General features: G+C 41.6%; 1 protein-coding gene across 39 annotated transcripts in view; it reads left to right on the plus strand.

Moving 5' to 3' along the window:
• CELF1 (CUGBP Elav-like family member 1) overlaps positions 1–18,453 on the plus strand; it is a 94,961-nt gene that overhangs the window by 56,748 nt on the left and 19,760 nt on the right. For 30 of the 39 annotated variants that reach the window (XM_021083110.1, XM_021083082.1, XM_021083078.1 and 27 more), the window contains 7 exons: positions 8,765–8,952; positions 10,436–10,518; positions 11,444–11,492; positions 13,241–13,375; positions 14,237–14,316; positions 14,754–14,915; positions 18,192–18,267. In XM_021083110.1, coding sequence (XP_020938769.1) covers positions 8,775–8,952; positions 10,436–10,518; positions 11,444–11,492; positions 13,241–13,375; positions 14,237–14,316; positions 14,754–14,915; positions 18,192–18,267 — 763 coding nt within the window. In that variant the 5' untranslated portion in view covers positions 8,765–8,774. The remainder of the gene's footprint in view (positions 1–8,764; positions 8,953–10,435; positions 10,519–11,443; positions 11,493–13,240; positions 13,376–14,236; positions 14,317–14,753; positions 14,916–18,191; positions 18,268–18,453) is intronic. The other 9 variants (XM_021083092.1, XM_021083114.1, XM_021083093.1 and 6 more) reach the window with 2 other exon arrangements.

Here is an 18,453-nt window from a genome sequence, read left to right on the forward strand (position 1 = left end):
TTCAGTGCCCTGGCCCAGGAACTTCTATATGCTGGGAATGTGGCCATTTAAAAAAAAAAAAAAAAAGGTGGGTTCCTGGACTCATGCCCATATGTTCTTATGCTAGAGTGAGTCCAAGAATCTATTTTAACAGTGTCCCATGTGCATGCTAATATGTGAGAACTAATGGACTGACTACAGTGCTCATTCTGAGTAGAAGTAATCACATTTTTTTTCTCAAGTACATTTGCCTTTGTTTTAGTCATCCATCTCCACAAAAGCTTTCTGAGGTTAATTGGGCATAGCCTATTGCCCCTGTTTTACAGATGAGAAACCCAATTGAGAGAGGCTGTAACTGACTTGACTAAGGACAGTTGGTGTCAACCTAGGGCCTAGAATGCAAGTATAATGATACCTTATTTATTTTTGCCCCCTAGACCTGATTGCCTCAGGTATCATTAAGCAGTTACCATCAGCTCTTCTCGTTATTGTAAGTCCTCTGGCCCTCTCCTCATATCCAAGCCAGTCCTCTGGCCCACTCCACATATCCAAACCACATAGTTGAGAAGAAAGTTCTAGAGAATGGTGTGTGCTTTCTGCCTCTATCTTGGATTCTCAGCCGTTCTTTTCACTCATACTTCTTTACCAGTAGTTTTCTCTCTGAAGTGATATTGCCTAGGAATATGATCTAGCAATATATCTATTCCAAAATTTCTTTCCTTTTTTTTTTTTTTTTTTTTTTTTGGTCTCTTCTAGGGCCGCACCTACGGCATATGGAGGTTCCCAGGCTAGGGGTCTAATCGGAGCTGTAGCCCCTGGCCTGCGCCAGAGCCACAGCAACGCGGGATCTGAGCCGTGTCTGCGACCTACACCACACAGCTCACAGCAGTGCCAGATCCTTAACCCACTGAGCAAGTCCAGGAATTGAACCCGCAACCTCATGGTTCCTAGTCGGATTCGTTAATGACTGAGCCATGACGGGAACTCCCCAAATTTCTTTACAACAGAGAAAAACTGCTGGAGTTGCTGTGAAAGGGGTGGGGGACACACCTGCTCTCTAGTTCTTATTTGTAGTAACAAGATATTTATTATCTGTAATAAATAATATTCTTCAGCTTCCATTGTTTCCTTTTACTTGACTTGCACCTTCGGACATGTGTGTTCTCTAGGAGTTCTATCTCAGGCCTTTTCCTTTTAGCTTTCCCATTGCTTAAGGGGGCACTGGTACTCTTCTCAGACCTTTATATCTATCCTTCAGGTGTCCCTTGAGTTCTGTGACCTTTATGGAGGTCTCCCCATGCAAAAACAATTCCCCACATTGTCTGTACTAGAACCCAAAAGTGGTCAGTAATTTCTTTCTTTTCCTCATTTCCTTTGTCCAGTGATCTCCAAGTTGTAGTGAGTTGTACCACCCAAGTTTCTTAGCATTGCCTGAGACTGGTTCCTAATCTAAGGAGCTAGTTTGTGCAAGAGTCTCCTGATCTCTGTATTTTGCCACTTTATTTCATCCTCTAGATTATTGCCAGATGTCTTTTAAAAGACAGATCTAATCATCCCTTGTTTAACAACCTTTAATAAAGCTTAAGCCTGTCAGTGTAACAGGGAAAACCATTTACTCCATCTCTCCAACCTCCTTGTTCTCATCAATTTTTTAGTATTTTCTTTCTAATCTTTAAAAATATTTATACTCTCACCTTTCTCAGGTTCTTTTCCTACATTTCTAATGTTAATCACTCTTTTCTCCTTTCTCTTCTGAGTCCTTAACATTTCCTCATTACCCTTTAGACATTCATACCACCATTCTGTATACCACTTTTTCCAGCTGCTTAGTCTATTCAGCTTAACATCCCTGTGCACAACATACACCCTCCCCCAAATAAGTTAAACAATATTAACCATTTTTTTCACAGAATTTCTATATATCTGTTACAGCATTTGTAGGGTACTGTAGTTGTGTCCTTCCACTTGTTCAGTGCCGTTGCCTCAAGGGCAGGTGTTGCTCAGTCCACTCTTATAGCCCCTGTAGTGAGTGCTATCTGGTACATAGTAGGAGCTTGGAAAGTACAGTTGAGTGAATGATAAGCCTGGTGAGATTTTTTTGAATATAATTAGGGATGGTTACTGAGATAAGGTCTCCAGACATTATCTCTTCCTCAGGGAAGAAAGCTGAAAACGTTCACAAGCAGATTGTTACTGTTCTGTTGTTGAATGCTGAGTTTAAAACTTGTGATAGCTTTTTCTAGTACCTAACACCTCACCTAACAAGAAGATACTCCCTTTATCCAAATGAAAATTGCTTCCTTCCTTTCAGTGTAAGATGCATCTAGTTTTGTCCTTCCCTAGAAAACAGCTGGTAAGTAACTCAGGCCACTGTTTCTGGGTCCTTTTCATTCTGATGCTTTTCTGTGCTAGTTTTTCCATAGCACATTGTGAGCCTGAGGACCTGGTAGGGGTGGGTGGTGGTGGTGGCTGGAGATTAGGATACAAGATGCAACAAGTATTTCTACCTGCTGGAAAGGTGGAGGGATTGGTTAAGTATTTGAAATTTTTCTGTTTGTATGTTGAACAAATAGAGATCAACAGGTAATGAGAAGGGGAGAATGAAAAAAAAATGAGTAATGAAAGGTTTTGGATTTTTTTTTTTTTTTTTTTTTTTTTTTTTTTGGCTTTTTGCCTTTTCTAGGACTGCTTCCTGAGGCATATGGAAGTTCTCAGGCTAGGGGTCCAATCGGAGCTGTTGCCGCCGGCCTACGCCAGAGCCACAGCAACGCCAGATCCAAGCTGCGTTTGTGACCTACACCACAGCTCACAGCAACGCCGGATCCTTAACCCACTGAGCAAAGCCAGGGATCGAACCCACAACCTCATGGTTCCTAGTCGGATTCGTTAACCAATGAGCCATGACGGGAATTCCAGGTTTTGGATATTTTTAAAACAGATGTGAGTGAAGATAGTATTTGCCAGCCTTTCTGGTTTTAAGGAACAAATACCCACTCAAGCTAACATATATGAAAAGATTTTCTGGTAAGGACACAAATGGACTGGACTATATAATAAGGAACTCCACAACTGGAAGACTCGGAAACTTCGTCTTTTAGACCCAGGACACACATTCTGCTCTCTGCATGTGTTGCTGCTTCTATTCTTCATCTACCATGTAACTGTGGTTGCAGCATGGCTTGGCTTTGCCCCTGCCCTTCCAAGCTGTCTTGACCCTCCACATTCCCTCTCCCATCTCAAATTGAGATACAGTTTACATAACACAAAGCTTACCCTTTTACTTTTTTTCTTAATTTTTAAATTTTATTTATTTATTTTTTTATTTATTTTATTTTTTGTCTTTTTGCCATTTCTTGGGCCGCTCCCATGGCATATGGAGGTTCCCAGGCCAGGGGTCAAATCGGAGCTGCAGCTGCCAGCCTACGCCAGAGCCACAGCAACGCAGGATCCGAGCCACGTCTGCAACCTACACCACAGCTCACGGCAACGCCGGATCCTTAACCCACTGAGCAAGGCCAGGGATCGAATCTGCAACCTCATGGTTCCCAGTCGGACTCATTAACCACTGCGCCACAACAGGAACTCCTCTATTTATTTATTTATTATTATTTTTTTAAATTTATTTTTAAATTTTTTTATGCTTACCCTCTTAAAATGCACAATTTGGTGGTTTTTACTATATCCACAAAGTTCTGTGACTATTACCACTAATTCCAGAACATTTTCATCACCCCAAAAGAAACCCTGTTCCAGTCGTTAATCATTTCCTCCTTTTCCCCCACCCCCTGACTCCCATTCCTAGGCAACCATTAACCTACTTTCTATCTCTATAGATTTGCCTATTAATTTCATATAAATAGAATCACACAATATGTAGCCTTTTGTGATTGACTTCTCTCACTTAGCATGATGTTTTCAGGTTTCTTCTATATTATAGCACGGCTCCTGTTATCTCTTGCCACTGCCCTTTCATCTTTCAGCTTAACTCTTGTTCTATCCCTGGTTGTAACTTTCCCTCTTCCGATTTTACCTGTTGGAAGGCAAAGTTTCTGTTAACCAGGTCCAGATTCTGTTGAACAGTCCTATGCAGTAGAACTTCTGGATGTTAAAAATCCTCTTCTGTCTCTGCTATCCTGTGCAGTAGATATTACTCAAATGTGATAAGTGCAATTAAACTGGATTTTCATTTTTTTAATTTTCTTATTATTTTTTTGCTTTTCAGGGCCACATTTGCGGCATATGGAGGTTCCTAGGCTAGGAGTCTAATCAGAGCTACATCTACCGGCCTATGCCAGAGCCACAGCAACGCAGGATCTGAACTGCGTCTGAGACCTACACCACAGCTCACGGCAATGCCAGATCCTTAGCCTACTGAGTGAGGCCAGGGATCGAACCCACAACCTCATGGTTCCTAGTCAGATTCATTTCTGCTGTGCCACGATGGGAACTCCAAGAAACTGGATTTTTAAAATTAAATAGTCACATGTGGCTAGTGGCTGTTGTCTTGTTCAGTACAACTGTACAGGATGTTGATTGGCTGGCCTATCTTTCTGTTTTAAGCATAGGTCACAGTCTTAGGTTTCTAGCCATCCAGTCAATCAGCTTGTTGGGTAAAGCTCCACCCCCTGGTCTAGTCATCTGGGGCCAACAGACGGGAAAGAAGTGGGGCAGAACATTAACTCTGCCCTCTGATATGGGCCTGGAGCTGGGAAATTTTGAGAGAAACATAGGAGAAAGGGTTTAAGAGTTTTGAATGAATGTATGCTTTGAAAATAAAACTCTTTGTTTTCCCTCTTCCTGTCTCCCAAATTAGTTGTTTCATTTTCTTATGGCATGTTCCATTGAGAATCAGGTAGAAAAGGCAGCCTTTGGTTCTGATCTCTCATAGTTTCTCATTTTCAGCTATTTGCCAGTTGCTACCAGGGTCAAAAACAAAAAGAAGTGGTTTGGTACCATCCCTCCCCGCTAAAACACTTGCTGTCTTCTTATCTCTCTTAGTGCTGCATGCCCTGCTTTTCCTCTCTTCCATCCTACTCCCAGGTCAGTACCACAGAAGATAAGAGTTTCCAGATTTGCTTCTTAGGAATGACAGGGACAGTATAAATACTTCTCAAGGGGGCTGTTGAATTCACTGGTTCTTGAGTGGATGTAATAATTATATATAATTTATGATCACTGACTCTGAGGAGCTCTCCATCAATGGAGAGGTAAAGCACAAATTTAAGAGTATATTTAGAGATATGTAGAGTAAATACCATACCTGCATGTTGTAGGATCCTTGGCATATCACACTGGGAGTCTTGTCCCCTGGTGAGTTTTAATGCAGTGGTTACTTTTAAAGATAACATGCATACTGGAAGTATGTGTGGGAGGTTGCGGAAAGAACATTGTGGTCATTTCTTCAGACACCCTAGCAGTTGATGAGAAACAATTTGTGACCACTTATTACATATACATAAGTACGCGTGTGGTTGCATCTTTCTTTTTTATCTCTAGCTGATCTTGGCAATTACCAACTCTGTCTTCATGTGCGCCAAAGAAATACCATGTTTTCCTATTCACTGATAACTACAATCTAACACAGTGCCTGGCCTGTATAAGAACGAAGTATTGAAATTCTCTTGTGACGCAGCAGGTTAAGGATTCAGCATTGTCACTGCAGTGGCTCGGGTCACTGCTGTGGCACAGATTTGATCTCTGGCCAAGGAACTTCTCCCTGCTGCAAATGTGCCCCCCCCCAATAGTACATTAAAAAAACCTCTCAATATTAATTGGAGGGAATAAATCACTGCATAACTCCAGTTACATGATGTCCACTGCATCTTAAGCATGCTCAAGAGCATGATCATTTGCTCTGCTCTAGAAGTGCTTCTCAAACTGATGAAGGACCATGTCCCATCCTCCTTGCCACCCAGCTTGTAAAATACAATGAAATAATTGCGTAGAAAAACAAAGAGGTGTTGTCTTGCATTTGTGTATCTTTTTAATATTAGATTGAACATACATAAAATTATGCAGTCTGATGGCTATAAAAGTTACTAATGGGTTAAGTTTGAATATTGTCCCTGGTCCTTAGGGGATTCTTCTGGCTCATGAATTGGTGTATATGCAGGGTAAAAGGGTGGTTCCTGGAGTAGGTGGACTTGAAGAAATGGAGAGATGAGTTCCCATCGTGGCTCAGTGGTTAACGGATCTGACTAAGAACCATGAGGTCGCGGGTTTGATCCCTGGCCTTGCTGAGTGGGTTAAGGGTCCAGCATTGCCATGAGCTGTGGTGTAGGTTGCAGACCCGGCTCGGATCCTGCATTGCTGTGGCTCTGGTGCAGGCCGGCGGTACAGCTCCAATTCGAACCCTAGCCTGGGAAACTCCATATGCCGCGGAAGCGGCCCAAGAAATGGCAAAAAAAAGACCAAAAAAGAAAAAAGAAGTGGAGAGAGATTTGGAGAGTAAAGAGAGAAAGGAAAAGTGCTTGTTTGGAATGCTGAGTCTCCGTTGAACTTTTGGATAAATCACAGTTCACATTGACTGTGTTAATGTTTGTGCAGTAAATAGTGACGTAGAAACAGCACACAGATACAGAAGTAGGAGCGTAGTTGCCTCCGATATAATACAAACCTAAGAAACTCCTGCCTCTTTTCAGAAGTAATGGTCAGCTTCCTTATCATCAAAATATTTGGAGCACCATTTATTTGGGTTCTGTGTTAACCCTCCCTAGGATAGAACTATGATTAAAGATGAGCAACATTTTAATAAAATGATATTAAAACTGGTAAAGTTGTTGGGGACAGGTTGTAGGGAGTGACACCCATTTTTTCACTAGTCATAAGACTTCTTTAAAAATTCATGGTAGCATGATTCTAGAAACAGCTGTTATATTTTTGTAACAACTTGGTTTTAAATGAATAAAGGAAAACCAATAAAACAGTGTATTCCAAAAATACTTAAAAGGGGAAAAAAGGTAGGTTGAACTTGTGACAATCAAATAATCATAGGAGATAATAGCTGCTCTTTAATTTGTGAGCCCTTTTTGTGCACAGCTTTCATTTTTATCAGGATTAGTTGCTTAAATGAGGGAATTGTTGAGAACACGAAGTTCCTCCCATCCCACATCTGAGTAATTAGTTTGAACCAGGCACCATACCAGCTTTGGCTATGAGAATGAATAGGAAAAAAAACAGTTTCGGCGTTCAGGAGCTCTCAGTTTAGTTGGGAGAGGTAGATAGAGCCATATTGTTACAAAAGGTGATAAATAGTATAATGAAGTTGGAAATTTAATACTATTTTGAGTCCTGATGAAACTGATTAGATAACCTGGAAGAGTATGGGGAGGGAATCTTTGCAGACATAGCAACAAGGGTTGATCTGTATGCTATGTGTCTTTAGCAATTTTTGATGTTTAGTTAGTGCTAAATTCAGCAAAAGTAACTTGAGAATAGCCCTATATTCAGTTACAAGAGATTTAGGACTGCTAGATTCAGCATTCTCAGGGATCATCAAATACTATTCAAAAGATAGATGTGAAAAAAACTATTGTTTTTCCTTTAAAGAAAAGTGGCATTTTATTTAGGATTGAATATTAGAACATGGAACATTTGAACATGATGACATGATTTCTAGATTAAGCAAATACTAACAAATTTTTTTTTTTTGGTTCTTTGGGGGTTTTTTGTTTGTTTGTTTGTTTGTTTGTTTTTACGGCTGCTACAGCAGCATACTGAAGTTCCTGGGCCTGGGATTGAATCAAGCCGCACCTGCAGCAACTTCAATCCTTTAACCCACTGCATCAGGCCTCGAAGCAAACCCACGCCTCTGCATAGACCAGAGCCACTGCAGTTGGATTCTAAACCCTCTGTACCACAGCAGGAACTCCTAACAAAAGTTAAACATGTTAAATAACTGTTTGGGATAAATGTTAGAGAATAAGATTTTGAAGGGGTAGTAGGAGAAGGACTTCAGTTCATTCTGAGTGGAAACATTTATAGTGCAGGAGTTCCCCTAGGTTCTTGGCAGTGGCAGGGGTAGGGATGAAGGTATTAAAGTAGGAGAGTTACATTTGATGTGATAGGTTTGGAGGAATTTTGTGGACATTATAAGTGGTTGCTGTGAGTAAGGGAATTAACTGGTAAAATCTTAGAGATACAGGAGTAAATTGGGTAACTCGAGAAACAAAAAAACGCTAGAATGATGGCATTATTGTTTTTGTTTATATAACAAATTATTTGTGAACGTATAAGAGACAAAGCTTTGTTTTTGATTTGGGGGCCTCAAGAGCACTGGGATTATGCATGAGATGGCAGCATCCAAAGGCCAACATTCTAGTCAGTTCTTAGGCCTTGGAAATCAGGTGCTTCTTTTCTAGCATCTATTGAGAGAAAACTTCTTACCCATCATTGTGTAAATTAGAATCCTAAATCTTATCCGTAAGCAGTAGTCTTTTGTGATTTTTATGGACATTCTTAAAGTTTTATTAACTGTTTGAAAACCTGCTTTAGGAACTTTACCTCTTAAGTTCTACTGAGAATTTTCTCTAGCTAGACAAGGGGTAGCATACTCACTTCCTTAGTGAAAACCCAGGATGTCTTAACCAGAATGGTCACTTTGTTTGGCATCTGATGGCATTGAGGGAGGATCAGAGAACTATGGTAAATTAAATGGAAGTAGTGAAAGGAAGTAGAATTATTCCCCCTACTTTTTCAGGAAGTAGTTGAGACCTTTAAAGAAAAGAAGACTCTCTCTGAGAAGCAACATGAATACAAAATAGAAGTTTTATTTTATTTTACACAGCTCAAAGAAAATGAACGGCACCCTGGACCACCCAGACCAACCAGATCTTGATGCTATCAAGATGTTTGTGGGCCAGGTTCCAAGGACCTGGTCTGAGAAGGACTTGAGGGAACTCTTTGAACAGTATGGTGCTGTGTATGAAATCAACGTCCTAAGGGATAGGAGCCAAAACCCTCCTCAGAGCAAAGGTAAGGGCTTTGAATTTTGTATGTGTTTTCAGTTGTGTGCATGCTCTCTGTCATTGCCTGAATGCTCTGGTGGTTATATAGGGGGGAAAACCCTGTGCTCTTAATGTAGCTTATTTCCCAGCCCAAACACACTTAAGTTTAAACATGACATCATGAGGATAATTTGTAAATTGGGTCTTGGGCAGTCTTTCTCCAGATCTCTAAATTCAGGAGATAGGCTTATATGTATGTCTCATTTGGCCTTGGGAATGCAGTGACAAAAAGGTGAAGTAAATCAACCATGTAAGGTTTTCTTCAGTGTTTTGGCTAGGTTATGTGCAAAGAGGAAGACTCTCCCAGGTACCTGGGTTTCTGTTAGCGTTACAGAGGCTTTCCGGGATGGCTTAGCAGCTAAGAAGGACTTGTTGGTAGGTGACCTGTTTGTTGTAGGCTACAAAATGAATGGGAGACAAGCAAGGTGTTTCTAGAAATACCCAGCAGAGTAGATGTTTAATGGAACTGATAGTTGATAAGGCGTTTGCTTTGCCCCTGTGTACAGACATCCAAAATGACCCATTTCAGAGTAATTTTCTTGGAAAGCTGGTCGAAGTGTAGATGTGCGCAAGCATGATTGTCATGTTTGAAACCAAGTTAATAGCAGAGGATCTAGAAGCTGAAGAGTTATTTTCTCTGTGACATAGTTAACCAAATACATGAAGTGTTATAGTTTCTGGGAATGAATGACAATGTAACATAGTGATTTAAAAATCTTAATTACAGAGTGATTTTGAAAGGAACCTATATTGTATTTTGTGGCACTGTGGGCCCAAGATTTATAAGACATACTTCCCCCCTACTATCCCCAGTAAAGATACAGAGCACAAGGTCTCCTCAGTCAAGTGCCCTATGCTGTTAGACATGTAATTTTATTTGATGAGAACCAAGAAGAATCCAAAAAAAGTTATTATGAGGTTCTTATTCTTAAGTCTTTTTTTTTTTTTTTTTTTTTTTTTTTTGTAGTCTTTTTGTCTTTTTAGGGCTGCTTCTGCGCATATGGAGCTTTCCAAGCTAGGGGTTGAATAGGAGTTACATTTGCCGGCCTATGCCACAGCCACAGCAATGCAGGATCCGAGCCGCATCTGCAACCTACACCACAGCTCACGGCAGTGCCAGATCCTTAACCCACTGGGCGAGGCCAGGGATCGAACCCGAAACCTCATGGTTCCTAGTTGGATGTGTTTCCACTGCGCCGCCATGACAGGAACTCCTTAAGTCATTTTGTAACTTAATAAATTATAATTATGTTTGAGACATCTAGTAGAAATTGGCCACAAGGTAAAGCTTGTTCTGAGAAAGAAAGATTTCCTAGTAGACTCCAGGCTGCAAGAGTACAGGGCCTCTGCCTATCTGGTTTGTAGCAGAGTTCTCTTGCCCAGGACGCTACCTAGGGTGGATTGGATGGCAGTGGTGGTGGTTTGATTTCCTGAAATGTTGTTTATTGCAGGGTGCTGTTTTGTTACATTTTACACCCGAAAAGCTGCATTAGAAGCTCAGAATGCTCTTCACAACATGAAAGTCCTCCCAGGGGTAAGAAGGTTCCTATTAGCAAGTGGAACTGTGGTGGTTTTGACACATGAAACATACATTTCAGACACACTGAAAACCATTTTGGGGAAAGGGTGACTACCACAGGAATTGATGCAAAGGACAGCGTAAAGGAAATGTTTCAAAGATAGGCTGAAAGTAATTCTCTCTCAGCCAAGGGAGTTTTGACCTTTTTTTTTTTTTTTCCCTCTTTTTGCTTTTTACAGCTGCACCTGTGGCATATGGAAGTTCCACGTGTGGCAGATGAAAGTTCCCACACCAGAGGTCGAATCAGAGCTGCAGCTACACCACAGCCACAGCAACACTGGATCCAAGCTGCATTTGCAGCCTACACTCTGGCTTGCAGCAACACCAGATTCTTAACCCATTGAGTCAGACAAGGATGAAACCCGCATCCTCATGGGAAAAATGTCAGGTCTTTAACCTTCTGAGCCACAATGGGAAGTCCAAGTTTTGACCTTTTTTTTTTTTTTTTTTTTTTGGCTTTTTAGGGCCACATCTGCGGAACGTGGAAGTTCCCTGGCTAGGGGTAGAATCGGAGGTACAATTTCTGGCCTCCACTAGAGCCACAGCAACAGCAGACCTGAGCTGCACCTGTGAACCTACACCACTGCTTATAGCAGCACTGGATCCCTGACCTACTGAGCAGGCCCAGGGATTGAATCCAAGTCCTTATGGATACTAGTCGGGCCCGTTACTGCTGAGCCACAATAGGAACTTACAAATTTTGACTCCTTGATTCACATTCTGTTTTGATATCTTTGTTAGGGGGAGTTAACAACACAGGCATTGAGTTCAAAGACTATTCTTAAGGCTCTAGTTTTGGTATTTCCTTTAGAAGCTTCATTTATGTTTCTGAATGCCTTCAGTGTGTATAGTGATTATATTGATGTGTTTTCTTTTTCAGATGCATCATCCTATACAGATGAAACCTGCTGACAGTGAGAAGAACAATGGTAAGCAGACATTTAAAGCCCTCCCCTTATAAGGTTTCTTCTTCGGTTATTTGCTGTTGTCATGGCATTTGGATTGTATTGTGCTCTAGTTAATCTTTTGTTGTTGAAATTGAGGTGTATATAATTGACATATAATTTGTTAGTTTCAGATATACACTTAATGATTTGATATTTGTCTATTTTGTGAAATGACACTACAGTAAGTCTAGTTAACATCCAGCACCATTGTTATTAAAAGTATATTTTTCTTGTTATGAGAACTTTTAAGATGTACTTTCTTAACTTTCAAACACGCAATACAGTATTAACTGTAATCACCATACTGTACTTTACATCCCTGCAGCTTACTTATTTTAAAATTGAAAATGGGAGTTCCCCTCATGGCTCAACAGAAGTGAATCTGACTAGTATCCGTGAGAATGCAGGTTTGATCCCTGGCCTTGCTTAGTGGGTTAAGGATCCACTGTTGCCATGAGCTGTGGTGTAGGTCACAGACGTAGCTCAGATCCCCCATTGTTGTGGCAGAGGCCAGCAGCTACAGCTCCAATTCGACCCCTAGCCTAGGAACCTCCATATACCGTGAGTGCAGCCCTAAAAAGACCAAAAAAAAAAAAAAAAAAAAGAAGAGTTGACAGGGAAACATTACAAAAACATTTTAGAGTGAACTGGAATGCCTTTGATCAGTAGTATACCTTCTTATGAACAGGGTGAGGAGGGGAACTGAACAAGTTAAGAAGAAAAACTTAGTTTTTCAGAGAATAATCAAAAAATGAAAGTGGACAGTTACATTCTTGTCATATCAATAAAGTGTGAAAACTTGCCCTTCTTTGGTACAATAGTATTGCTAATAAGAGCTAACTTTGGAGTTCCCATCGTGGCTCAGAGGTTAACGAATCCAACTAGGAACCATGAGGTTGCGGTTCGATCCCTGCCCTTGCTCAGTGGGTTAAGGATCTGGCGTTGCCGTGAGCTGTGGTATAGGTCGCAGACACGGCTTGGATCCCGTGTTGCTGTGGCTCTGGCGTAGGCTGGCGGCTACAGCTTCGATTAAAACCCCTAGCCTGGGAACCTCCATCTGCCGTGGGAGCGGCCCAAGAAATGGCAAAAAGAAAAAAAAAAAAAAAAAAAAAAAAGCTGACTTTGTTAAGTGCTAGGCAAGATGCTGAGTACTTCTTTTTTTTTTTTTTTTTTTTTTTTTGGTCTTTTGTCCTTTTAGGGCCACACCTGTGGCATATGGAGGTTCCCAGGCTAGTGGTCTAATCGGAGCTGTAGCCGCTGGCCTTCACCAAAGCCATAGCAGTGCAGGATCTGAGCCACGTCTGCGAACTACCCCACAGCTCACGGCAACGCCAGATCCTTAACCCACTGAGCGAGGTCAGGGATCAAACCCTTAACCTCATGGTTCCTAGTTGGATTTGTTAACCACTGAGCCACGACGGAAACTCCCATGCTGAGTACTTTGCATTTAATACCTTACAGCTACTTTTGAAGTAACCTCAACTAAATCACACGAGGAAATAGACACAGAATGGTTAAGTAACTTTCACAAGTTCACAAAGCTACTGTTTTTCATCTCAGTACTTCCAGTTACAATTTTAAGATACCATCGATTATAAGAGGAGGTGCTAAATTAATGAAAAAAAAATGTATCTTAAAATTTGTGAGACATGGTATAAAGGCACAGAGCTCTTTGCTACACTACCTCTTGTAGTATTAATGTTCAAGCCTTTTGTGTTTTATTCTCTTAGCAGTGGAAGACAGGAAGCTGTTTATTGGTATGATTTCCAAGAAGTGCACTGAAAATGACATCCGAGTCATGTTCTCTTCATTTGGGCAGATTGAAGAATGCCGGATATTGAGAGGACCTGATGGCCTGAGCCGAGGTGGGTACATTTTTTAGGCTTTAAAAAAGTACTCATCTTAAGTTTGGAGTCTCCTTTTAATTGCACCAGTGGAAACTGGTGACTCTAGCCACGGTGGCCCTGTCATGGATGGAGAGGGTTGGCTTGGTTTGTATATCTAGCTCCCATAATGACTCCTCCTGTCAATTGATTGCTTTTGTATTCTCCCAGTCCCCCCGAGGCGTCTACATTCTGCATTTAATTTCAGGTATTAAAATTCTGTTTTGTCTTTGGGGAGGGTCTTCATGCAAAGTGGAAACACTTTTTACACAAGAGAAACTAGAGAATATGATTCCTCCTTTATCCCTTAAGCACTTTCTCTCTTCTTTGTGCTTCCCTGGTTTTTCATTAAAGCATATATACCCTCTTGTAGCATATCTGTTTTCTTTATTAGATCATGAACTTCTGTCTTTTGTCTTTTTTTTGTTTTGTTTTGTTGTTGTTGCTATTTCTTGGGCCGCTCCCGCGGCACATGGAGGTTCCCAGGCTTGGGGTTGAATCGGAGCTGTAGCCACCGGCCTACGCCTGCAACGCAGGATCCGAGCCGCGTCTGCAACCTACACCACAGCTCACGGCAACGCCGGATCGTTAACCCACTGAGCAAGGGCAGGGACCGAACCCGCAACCTCATGGTTCCTAGTCGGATTCGTTAACCACTGCGCCACGACGGGAACTCCGATCATGAACTTCTGAAGGCAAGAACTGTGTCTGAATTGCTAGCATGGTGCTTGGGCACATAGTAGGTACTCAGTAAATGTCAGATAAATAATTAAACAAATGAATGGATGAGTTATTGACTCTTCTTCTCCCCCTTCCCCCTTTTATTGACTTTTCTTTTGCCAGGGTGTGCATTTGTGACTTTTACAACAAGAGCCATGGCACAGACGGCTATCAAGGCAATGCACCAAGCACAGACCATGGAGGTAAGGGGCAGTTGAATGAAAGGGGGAAAGTGCTAGGACAGTTGGCCATCAAAGGCCAGAGCATGTGCATTTGATTGTTCCCAAAAGTTAAGCAGGCCAAGCGTATTAAATTTTAAAAATTAGCATATTGTAGAATTTCCTGGTGGCCTAGCGATTAGGGATGAGCATTATCACTGCTGTGGCTTGGGTTCATTCTCTGGCCTAAGGACTTCGGCATTTCATGGGTACAGCCAGAAAATAAATACGTTTTTTAAAATAGTATTAGCATAGTGAAGCTAGTTACCTTTTTAAATTTTCTTTTGCCACTTGTGTCTATCAGGAAGGTGATCTTTTGGCAGTGAATGAAATTAGAATTTAGTCTGTGTGTCACTAGAAAGGAGGATTTTCTCTTCACCCAGAAGGAGGAGTTTGACCCTTTGGTTTTGGTGTTTTCATAGGGTTGCTCATCCCCCATGGTGGTAAAATTTGCTGATACCCAGAAGGACAAAGAACAGAAGAGAATGGCCCAGCAGCTCCAGCAGCAGATGCAGCAAATCAGTGCAGCGTCTGTGTGGGGGAACCTTGCTGGTCTAAATACTCTTGGACCCCAGTATTTAGCAGTGAGTCTTTGTGGTTTGCTTTCTGCAGACTGTGCAAGCTCCCAGCTGTTTCTTCTTCTGCTGTCCCTAGCTAACAAATGACATTCACAACTTTTAGCATATCAAAATCTTACACAGAAATTCAGGCAGGGCAATATTCTTTGTCATATTAGGTCTCTGTCTCTCTTTTCCTCTTTGTCTCTGGTCACACATCTTTGTCTTGAGCTTCTGTTATAATTAAAGTGAAATCCTGATGTACTAATAATAATATTTAGAGGAGTTCCCAATGTGGCTTAGTGGGTTAAGAACCCAACATAGTGTCTGTGAGCATGTGGGTTCGATCCCTGGTTTGGCTTAGTGGGTTAAGGATCCGGCATTGCCACAAACTGCAGCATATGTCATAGATGTGGCTTGGATCCATTGTCGCAGTAGCTGTGGCATAGGCCAGCAGCTGCGGCTCCAATTCGACCCCTAAACTGGGAACTTCCTTATGCCCCAAGTGTGGTTGCAAAATGAAGGAAAAAAATTAAAGGAAAAAAAAAGATTAACATCTCATGTATCTCTGCCCTCAAGAAAAAAATTTGAGGGAGTATTAATTTTATCAAATATCTTATTTCATATCTTTTTCTAGGTATAAAGGGGATCATTAAAATTCTCATTTAGGAGTTCCCATTGTGGCTCAGTGGTAATGAACCCGACTAGTATCCATGAGGTCTCGGGTTCTATCCCTGACCTCACTTAGTGGGTTAAGGATCTGGCATGTCATGGGCTGTGGTGTAGGTCACAGGTGCAGCTTGGATCTGGTGTTGCTATGGCTGTGGCCTAGGCTGGCAGCTGCAACTCCCAATTCTTGCCCTAGCCTGGGAATGTCCATATGCTGCAGGTGTGGCCCTAAAAAATAAAATAAAATCCTCATTGAGTCTTCTCTGAAGAGTATGATAAATGTTTTTGCTGACTGAGAGATCAAGAGATTAACATGGCTATTATTAAATGAATATTGGGAGTTCCTGTAGTGGCGCAGCGATAACAAGTCCGACTAGGAACCATGAGGTTTGCAGGTTCAATCCCTGGCTTCACTCAGTGGGTTGAGAATCCAGCTTTGCCATGAGCTGTGGTGTAGGTTGCAGGTGTTGCTTGGATCTGGTGTTGCTGTAGTTGTGGTGTAAGCTGGTGGCTGCAACTCCAATTCGACCCCTAGCCTGGGAACCTCCAAATGCCGCTAGTGCAGCCCTAAAAAAAGAAAAGATTAAAAAATATATATGTTCACATAGGAGTTCACATAGTCATTTACTCCTCTTCCTCTCTTTTTTTCTCTCCCTGCTTTTTTAGGACTGCACTCATGGAATATGGAAGTTCCCAGTCTAGGGGTCAGATCAGAGCTACGGCTGCTGGCCAGCACCACAGCAACAGCAGTGCCAGATCCAAGCTGCATCTGTGACCTACACCACAGCTCACGGCAATGCTGGATCCTTAACCCACTGAGCAAAGCCGGAGATTGGACTCTCGTCCTCATGGATACTAGTGGGATTTGTTTCTGCTGATCCACAGTGGGAACTCCGAATCCTCATCCTTTTTAAAATACTGTTTTATATGGAAACAGAAGAAAGGCATTGATTTCTATCCGCCAGTACTGGGTTTTGGTTAATATGATGCCCTTTGGTCTCCACGTCTATAAAATGTTAGAAGAAATCCCAGTTTATCCTCAGCAGTATTTCAAAAAGTTGTTATATTTCTACGGATTAAATTGCACCTCAGTGCTAGAATCTTGCTTACAAGTTGAGGAAATTTAGATTTTAGTCTGCTAAAAGGATAATGCTTTGAAAATTATCTCCACAATGTCCACTTGCTTCTGTTAGAGAGTTTTTGGAGCCTTCTTTTAGGGAAGACTCCCCCTTTTGTTGTAACTGCCACATCCAGCCAGACGCAAGATGGTATACGTTGAGAGCCGTGGTCTCTCTGTTTCAATTAGACACCGTCTCAGCCCTAAGAGCTGTTAGCATTTAGGAAGGAAATGAAGTGCCAGGTACAGTACGCACAGTCCACCAGTTGGAACTGAACACATTGCCCAAGGTATTTAAGAAGACAAAAATGAAGACGTGAGTGCGAATGGACTGTGTAAGTGATAGTACATCATCATTAATTAGAAGGTTCTTTCCGGAAGATGTAAACTCGAAACTAGAGCAGTAGTTCATAAACTTTGAGCAGTTGTGGACCCCTTTGAGAAGGTGGTAAAACTTCTGTGTATGTGCATTTTTTCATTCTATTTCTGGAGGCTTGTAGACGTCCTGATATGCATACAGACTAGAGAGATTCATGATGACAGAGGAACCAGGTCATATGTTTATAGGAATGGATAACAGATTAAATAAAGGATCTAGGAACAAGAATACCAGCTGCATATAAGGAACAGTGATTGAATGGAACAAAAGGTTTTAGCAAATTAGTTAGATGGCGCTTGTGATTGGCTTATGTACAGAGTAAAGTCATGGAGATCCATAAGCTCATGGACAGGTTCTCTTGTTTTGTTATGGAACAACCATTGAAATAGAATGTATGCCGAATGGATATGGATTGATCCACCAATCATTTGATCATCTGCAACAGTGAGATAAATGGGGCTAGGTGAACTTGTATTCCAATCATGGTAAGATTGATTTAGTCACAAATTTATTGTGACCGGTAAAGAATGACTCCAAGAAATACCCTGAAACAGTCAAGTTTAATATTTTAAATATTATAATATTAAATAGTTGTGTGTATATCACAACACGACAGTGGGAGAAAAAAATCATGTGTACATGTATGTGTAACTTGGTCCCCATGCTGTACAGTGGGGGAAAGAAAAAAGAAAGTTGTGTGAAGTAGAAAAATTAGGTCTCCATAAGAAAACCTACAAAATAAGATGTATGGACCTAAGCAAGGAGAATTTGGGAGAATTTAGGAACTAGAAATGCATATGCAGACACTCATCACAGTGGACTGCATGGCTGCTTGAATGGAGCTTAGTTCTCTGCTCTGCCTCTGTCCTCTGCTGTGCTGCATTCTGTTACCAGGGACTCAAGCCTGGCTTAGTACTCAGTGAACATAACTGTCTTCTGGGCCAGAACTTTAGCTTTATTGTGTTGTCCTGTGCAGTCATAAGCCTCATGTTTATATTGTGTTGGCTTGGGTTCTTGTCTTCAATTTTCTTCTCTCTGGGGGCCTCTGCACTCTCGCTTTGCTGTGCTGTAGAGTTATCCCAGATGCAGAACCAGCCCTCACTCTCACTCTTGTTCTGTTTTTTGGTGTAATGTCTAGCTTTATTTGCAGCTCCTTCAGCAGACTGCCTCCTCTGGGAACCTCAACACCCTGAGCAGCCTCCACCCAATGGGAGGTGAGTGTTTCACTGCTACAGAGGAGCAGCAGCAGCCTGGCCAGCAGACCCAGCTAACAGCATTCTCAGAGTTCTGTACCGTTTGTGCAAGAAAAAAAAATTTTTTTCTACTCTTTACATAAACTTGACATAAGACTATCTGAGGATTCAACTACCTTGTGTCTAGAAGGTGGCTTTTTTGGTTGT

This window comes from Sus scrofa, chromosome 2, assembly GCF_000003025.6.
Source record: "Sus scrofa isolate TJ Tabasco breed Duroc chromosome 2, Sscrofa11.1, whole genome shotgun sequence".
Lineage (NCBI taxonomy): Eukaryota > Metazoa > Chordata > Mammalia > Artiodactyla > Suidae > Sus > Sus scrofa.